This window comes from Papaver somniferum, chromosome 1 (genome assembly GCF_003573695.1).
Source record: "Papaver somniferum cultivar HN1 chromosome 1, ASM357369v1, whole genome shotgun sequence".
In the NCBI taxonomy this organism is placed as follows: domain Eukaryota; kingdom Viridiplantae; phylum Streptophyta; class Magnoliopsida; order Ranunculales; family Papaveraceae; genus Papaver; species Papaver somniferum.
Window position 1 is genome coordinate 69068149 of NC_039358.1, and position 8527 is coordinate 69076675.

Consider the following 8527-nt stretch of genomic DNA (forward strand, 5'->3'; position numbering starts at 1 on the left):
TGGGTAAATCCTTTGGAAGCCTGGTTGGGAAAACTGACCATACTATGGTCCAAAATTACAGGTGATTAAAAAGATGATTTGTACTTCAATATTTTAAACTTTGCTAAAAAATTTCAACCATTTTTAAAAAGTTATTCAAATACTACGTTTAAAATGAACATGACAACTATAATAAACACAAGATAGCTTCTGCACGCATCTGATCAAAACGAATCAGAAAAGTATGATAGGCATAGACATGGCATTTAGAAGTTACAGCTTTACATACCACCCAATTGCCTCCTTGTCTTAGAGACCCAATGACTGACATATGGGGTTGGCTTGGGTCGGGTTGGAAATTGATGCATGATCCCAAATTTCAGAATAACATACATATTTACCATATACTTTTTGGCCTACACTTTTCTATTCTTTTCCATTCATTAAGTAGCAAAAATTACTTGATTTTTGTTATCAAAATCATATGTATTTTGTAGAGATCATATCAATATCCTCCATGCATATACACAAGTACTCGGTTTCTTTGAAAGACATAAACTTTTCACACAAGTAAAGAAGGAAGGCTTTGAATTCATAAATTTCTTTTTATCCATTTTTGTCCCCTACTCTCCTTATATGAACCCTAATCTGTCAACTTCAGTCCTTCTCGCTCACATACTTCTTTTGATCTTCTCTACGATCTCGTCTTCTTCATATCTCTCTCTCTCTCCCATGTGCCTGGCCTCCCTTCTGCACTACTCTTTATATGTTTAACTCAAGACCCCAAAGTTTCATTCTTTCATTCTATCTGTTTTTCTTTCTCTCATATCCATCAGTACCATTAGAGTGAGCAGTGTTTTCTCTTGTATTCTTCTCTTTGGTTCTGTTCTTCTTCATTCAGAAATATGGAACATCTTCATCATCTACAAGACCCACAGCACCAAATGCAAAACTTCCACCAACTCCAACTCCAACAACAACAACCGCAGCAGCAAGTACAGTACATCAATATTGAAGATAGTGGTAGTGGAAGCAGTAGTAGTAGTAATTGTAAGAACAGTAGTAGTCTTTTATGTAGACAGAATAATACTTGTAGTACTACTACCACTGCAAGGTGGACACCCACAAGTGATCAGATAAGAATATTGAAAGATCTTTACTATAACAATGGAGTTAGATCACCAACTGCTGAACAAATTCAAAGGATATCAGCTAAGTTAAGACAGTATGGCAAGATCGAAGGCAAAAATGTGTTTTACTGGTTTCAAAACCATAAAGCTCGTGAAAGACAGAAGAAAAGGTTTACTCTTGACATGGCTGCCATGCAACAACAAAGATCTTCTACTTCTTCAGGTCTTAGTAATGGTGCTGGTACTGGAACCACTGGTGTTGGTTTAAACTATGGTGGTGGTACTAGAGGTGGTGGTGGTTGGAGACACACTGATCTACATCATCTTCATGATTATTATTACGCCATTGAAAACAATCATCCCACCAGCAACATCCATAATCCAGGTGATGTAATTAAACTAACTACAAAATAAACCATGTATTATTATTGTCCGTTTCTTTTATAGTGCAAGGGTTTTTTCTTAATTGTTGGTGATCCATTTTGTTTAGCGAGGGGACTAATTTTTATGATGAATAGTGTTTTCAGGTATTCCTTCTCCAACGTCCCCTCCTTCTTCACATGGTATGCTAACCAGTGTTGGACCAATCGGAACTAGTACTGCTAGTTATGGATCTGTCCTCATGGAAAGAAGATTCAGGGTATGTCTCTCCTTACTACTCTTAGAATGTGTAGTCCATTTCCATTAATTTGAGAGACATAGATGTACATTGCATGCAAACAATTCCCATGCTTGTTTTTGTTGTTGGTGTAATTACTAAAGCTTACAATATTTGTTTTTCAGGAGTGTTCAATTTCAGCTGGTGGAAGTAGTAGTATTGGTAACTCTACAAGTAACAATATTGGTGGTTGGGTTGGTGTTCATCAGAACCATAATACTAACAATTACCATCATCAAGAGATACCTACTCCTCAATATCCCTCCTACACTACAACTTCATCAACCTTGTCAACATATAGTCCTGCTTTCGTCGAGAAACCATCAAGAATATTACCCATTCAACTCTTCAAGGAGGAACCTGACAACAATAACGAAGAAGAAGAAGAGGTGGCTCCTGAGATAGAAACTCTCCCTCTATTTCCCATGCAAACCGGTGATGAAGATCTTGAAATTCCGGTGGTGGAGAACCAAACTATTATTCCAAACTATTTTATTAGATCATCAAACTCGGAAACATCAAATGGGTTTATGAACCATAACCCACTCACTGGTTATTATATCAGATCATCTTCTTCAGTAGTAGTGCCATTACATGATCATCATCACCACCATCAACAAGAACTCATGAATGGAGGAATAAACTTGAACAGGACTGCTTCATCATCACTTGAACTCACTCTGAATTCTTACACTCCTATTACACCAGAGGCTGTTCATGGTCACCATCATCAATTGAATTAAAATATTAAAGTCATCATCACTGATTGAATCGAGGTTGATTATGTTGTACTTGTTGGTATCATGAAGATCAGCAGAGTCTTAATTAATTGGTCTCCATTTATTAATATTACAGTATGTTTTTATGAAATGTTGGAAACTTTCGGTTTCAGTTTAGCAGTTTAGCTTTTGATTTTGTCAGGTCAAAGATATTGTTCAACATTGACACGCGTCAGGAGTAGAACTACCTAAGAATAATTTGTTTAGTTTTTTACGGGCTCCACAACAGACCCACTGCATTTTAGGACAATATTCTCCTACAAGTATCAATTGATAAGATGTATAAGGCTACAGTTTATTAAGGTGCGTTACTGTTGTATTTACCGTAAAGATTTAGTGCCCATGCTTGATCATCTAGGAAAATGAAAATCTTCGTTTTTTCATATTGGACCCACCTGTTCATCAAAAGTACGATGTGCTCAGTGAGTTACGGCCGTGTGATTGGTTTTCAAAATGTCGTGGAGATTCGTCTCTATCTGGCTGCCAAGATGCTTGGTGCCGGGAGGACTTGGTTTTCAAAATTTCGTGGAGTACAAGAGCCATGAGGCCTGCTCTGACTGAGAGGCAGCAGCAGCACGAATATAGGCTCTCAGAAGTCGGGACAAACAACAAACCAAGCTGTCCTTAAAGCCTGGACTGGAGTGTCTAAGGCTGATGGTTGCACACCCATTTGATCTTGGTGATCTCACTATATATTTTTCAGTTCTAAACTTGGTCAATGATTGCTGACCCCAGTCAAATCTTGCACCAAGAATCCCATATCATTACTCAAATGATATATGTACAAGCAAAGTTTCGTCTATTACTATTTGAGTAATAACTTGGGCCGAGGTAGGTGGCCAAACGACAGATATTGATGGATGGACAAGATGAACTGATCGAGTATAGGCATGCACATCTGAAAAAACTTATTTATGCAGAAGCATAATTGTACTTGGAGGAATAGGGAATATATATATGTATTCACTCACTCACCAACCATCCTTCATCAGTAATATGCAGCTTTAAGCAACAAAGTGTCTCCATCCAGAAGATTTTGGAAACTATTTCTTCAAAACTTAACATTTGCATGCATTTCTTCATTTGGGGTTTACTTGTTTTCTTACTTCAAATCCTGTACATGTCTCTTATATCAGCTTTAGTCTTAGCTCTCAGACATCACACATAGTACATGAGTGAGAAACAAACAAAGAATTTAAGAGAGAGATGTAGAAAGAGTTAAGGAGATGTTGATTTTGATGATACAAAAAAAAAGGATATGAAGATAGATCAGAATGTGTGAACGATTTTTGTATATAGTGTTGTTGTTTGTAGATCCCAGAGAAGATATCTATCAAACTTTTTGAAACTTCAAGTACGTAATTTCCATTATGAGAAGGTTGATGAGACAAGCAACTCGTCATTCACGTATCAATTTCCATCACATTTTCTTCAATTTTCATATGCCCATCCTCCTCCTTGATGAGCTTTCATGGGGGTAGGTTTTGGATCTGCAATAGACAAGAGAATCTAAGAAACTGTAGGGGTGGTGGGGGTGGGGGTGGGGGGGGGGGGGTTACATCTTTGAGCTCAAGAATGAACATTGGGAATGTCTCAAGCATATCATATATTGTTTTTGTACTGCAAGGACATCTTAGGTTGGTTACTCAAGGATGAACATTTTAGCCTTACTCAAGGACATGTTCTTGTAATAATCTTAGTCCTTGGAACATGGGGATTGGGCCAGCCAAATCTCAGAGACTGGTGTGCGTATCATAACATTGTCCCCATTGAATCTTTGGAACAGAAACTTGATTGATATTATGTTAGCACTAGCACCTACAACAATCTTTATCAATCGAGTTGGGTGGCCCTTTCCTATCCCAGGTTTCTCAAAACATAGATCAGCAAGAAGTTACGAGATGTATTCAGCCAGGGATGCTAAGATACATAAGAAATCACAAGATTATGGAAAACAGGCAGCCAAAAAAATTTGGGCACTAACTACTCTATTGGGCCAGATCATGTGCACTAGTGCATCATCACGGGCTTGAACTAACAGATCTTAGGCCTGTATCAAAGATTCAAAATGTTCACCAATCCAGTCCCATTAAGTTTGTCAAAATCTCCATTACAAGATGTCATAAGTCATTGGATGATGATATCAGTAATCTGAGTTCGAAACTCGCCGACACCAAATTCTTTACTGATAAGAAACATAAAAGAGATGTCAAGATGAATCAAAATTGAGTAACACCAAAAAATGTAAGCTAGATATCGAAATTGATTTACCATGGTTTTCAATATAGTAGATCGGCTATTCCAGATAAAGGATCAGGAAGCTCTAAGTTTTGTTTTCGGTGCATCTCTGTTATTTCTATTTTTGTCTTAGTAAATTGGTATCTGTATGATAAATTCAAACCCATAAGAGGCTTAAGACAGAAGGATCCACTTTTTTCTTATCTATTTGTAATATTCAATGAATTTTTTTTCTAAATTATTGATACCCAGAGGGAGAAATAAAAAAGACTACGTCGTGTTAAAAATTAGTAAAAATAGTACAAACGTCTCACATCTATTTTTTCCAGACGGTTGTCAGTTATTTATAAGGAAGGCACAATTGGGGGATATTCTCACAAATTGGGGATACTCACTGTTATATGGGACTGGTTTTGGCTAGGGGGTATTTTTTGTTTGGTATCCCCTTCGAACAAAAAATGAATTGGGAATGTATCAAGCATATCATATATTGTTTTTGTACTGCAAGGACATCTTAGGTTGGTTACTCAAGGATGAACATTTTAGCCTTACTCAAGGACATGTTCTTGTAATGTTAGTCCTTGGAACATGCGGATTGGGCCAGCCAAATCTCAGAGACTGGTGTGGGTATCATAACATTGTCCCCATTGAATCTTTGGAACAGAAACTTGATTGATATTATGTTAGCACTAGCACCTACAACAATCTTTATCAATCGAGTTGGGTGGCCCTTGCCTATCCCAGGTTTCTCAAAACATAGATCAGCAAGAAGTTACGAGATGTATTCAGCCAGGGATGCTAAGATACATAAGAAATCACAAGATTATGGAAAACAGGCAGCCAAAAAAATTTTGGGCACTAACTACTCTATTGGGCCAGATCATGTGCACTAGTGCATCATCACAGGCTTGAACTAACAGATCTTAGGCCTGTATCAAAGATTCAAAATGTTCACCAATCCAGTCCCATTAAGTTTGTCAAAATCTCCATTACAAGATGTCATAAGTCATTGGATGATGATATCAGTAATCTGAGTTCGAAACTCGCCGACACCAAATTCTTTACTGATAAGAAACATAAAAGAGATGTCAAGATGAATCAAAATTGAGTAACACCAAAAAATGTAAGCTAGATATCGAAATTGATTTACCATGGTTTTCAATATAGTAGATCGGCTATTCCAGATAAAGGATCAGGAAGCTCTAAGTTTTTTTTCGGTGCATCTCTGTTATTTCTATTTTTGTCTTAGTAAATTGGTATCTGTATGATAAATTCAAACCCATAAGAGGCTTAAGACAGAAGGATCCACTTTTTTCTTATCTATTTGTAATATTCAATGAATTTTTTTTCTAAATTATTGATACCCAGAGGGAGAAAATAAAAAAGACTACGTCGTGTTAAAAATTAGTAAAAATAGTACAAACGTCTCACATCTATTTTTTCCAGACGGTTGTCAGTTATTTACAAGGAAGGCACAATTGGGGGATATTCTCACAAATTGGGGATACTCACTGTTATATGGGACTGGTTTTGGCTAGGGGGTATTTTTTATTTGGTATCCCCTTCGAACAAAAAATGAACATTGGGAATGTATCAAGCATATCATATATTGTTTTTGTACTGCAAGGACATCTTAGGTTGGTTACTCAAGGATGAACATTTTAGCCTTACTCAAGGACATGTTCTTGTAATAATCTTAGTCCTTGGAACATGCGGATTGGGCCAGCCAAATCTCAGAGACTGGTGTGGGTATCATAACATTGTCCCCATTGAATCTTTGGAACAGAAACTTGATTGATATTATGTTAGCACTAGCACCTACAACAATCTTTATCAATCGAGTTGGGTGGCCCTTGCCTATCCCAGGTTTCTCAAAACATAGATCAGCAAGAAGTTACGAGATGTATTCAGCCAGGGATGCTAAGATACATAAGAAATCACAAGATTATGGAAAACAGGCAGCCAAAAAAATTTTGGGCACTAACTACTCTATTGGGCCAGATCATGTGCACTAGTGCATCATCACAGGCTTGAACTAACAGATCTTAGGCCTGTATCAAAGATTCAAAATGTTCACCAATCCAGTCCCATTAAGTTTGTCAAAATCTCCATTACAAGATGTCATAAGTCATTGGATGATGATATCAGTAATCTGAGTTCGAAACTCGCCGACACCAAATTCTTTACTGATAAGAAACATAAAAGAGATGTCAAGATGAATCAAAATTGAGTAACACCAAAAAATGTAAGCTAGATATCGAAATTGATTTACCATGGTTTTCAATATAGTAGATCGGCTATTCCAGATAAAGGATCAGGAAGCTCTAAGTTTTGTTTTCGGTGCATCTCTGTTATTTCTATTTTTGTCTTAGTAAATTGGTATCTGTATGATAAATTCAAACCCATAAGAGGCTTAAGACAGAAGGATCCACTTTTTTCTTATCTATTTGTAATATTCAATGAATTTTTTTTCTAAATTATTGATACCCAGAGGGAGAAAATAAAAAAGACTACGTCGTGTTAAAAATTAGTAAAAATAGTACAAACGTCTCACATCTATTTTTTCCAGACGGTTGTCAGTTATTTACAAGGAAGGCACAATTGGGGGATATTCTCACAAATTGGGGATACTCACTGTTATATGGGACTGGTTTTGGCTAGGGGGTATTTTTTATTTGGTATCCCCTTCGAACAAAAAATGAACATTGGGAATGTATCAAGCATATCATATATTGTTTTTGTACTGCAAGGACATCTTAGGTTGGTTACTCAAGGATGAACATTTTAGCCTTACTCAAGGACATGTTCTTGTAATAATCTTAGTCCTTGGAACATGCGGATTGGGCCAGCCAAATCTCAGAGACTGGTGTGGGTATCATAACATTGTCCCCATTGAATCTTTGGAACAGAAACTTGATTGATATTATGTTAGCACTAGCACCTACAACAATCTTTATCAATCGAGTTGGGTGGCCCTTTCCTATCCCAGGTTTCTCAAAACATAGATCAGCAAGAAGTTACGAGATGTATTCAGCCAGGGATGCTAAGATACATAAGAAATCACAAGATTATGGAAAACAGGCAGCCAAAAAAAATTTGGGCACTAACTACTCTATTGGGCCAGATCATGTGCACTAGTGCATCATCACGGGCTTGAACTAACAGATCTTAGGCCTGTATCAAAGATTCAAAATGTTCACCAATCCAGTCCCATTAAGTTTGTCAAAATCTCCATTACAAGATGTCATAAGTCATTGGATGATGATATCAGTAATCTGAGTTCGAAACTCGCCGACACCAAATTCTTTACTGATCAGAAACATAAAAAAGATGTCAAGAGGAATCAAAATTGAGTAACACCAAAAAATGTAAGCTAGGTATCGAAATTGATTTACCATAGTTTTCAATATAGTAGATTGGCTATTCCAGATAAAGGATCCGGAAGCTCTAAGTTTTGTTTTCGGTGCATCTCTGTTATTTCTATTTTTGTCTTAGTAAATTGGTATCTGTATGATAAATTCAAACCCATAAGAGGCTTAAGACACAAGGATCCACTTTCTCATTATCTATTTGTAATATTCAATGAATTTTTTTTCTAAATTATTGATACGCAGAGGGAGAAAATAAAAGAGACTACGTCGTGTTAAAAATTAGTAAAAATAGTACAAACGTCTCACATCTATTTTTTCCAGACGGTTGTCAGTTATTTACAAGGAAGGCACAATTAGGGGATATTCTCACAA

General features: G+C 36.7%; 1 protein-coding gene across 1 annotated transcript; it reads left to right on the top strand.

Moving 5' to 3' along the window:
• The first annotated feature begins 759 nt into the window (after positions 1–759).
• On the top strand, positions 760–2510 carry LOC113329807 (protein WUSCHEL-like). Its single transcript, XM_026576655.1, has 3 exons — positions 760–1494; positions 1637–1749; positions 1893–2510. The coding sequence occupies exons 1-3, from the start codon at positions 885–887 to the stop codon at positions 2508–2510; spliced, it is 1341 nt and encodes a 446-aa protein (XP_026432440.1). The 5' UTR covers positions 760–884.
• The last annotated feature ends 6017 nt before the right edge of the window (positions 2511–8527 follow it).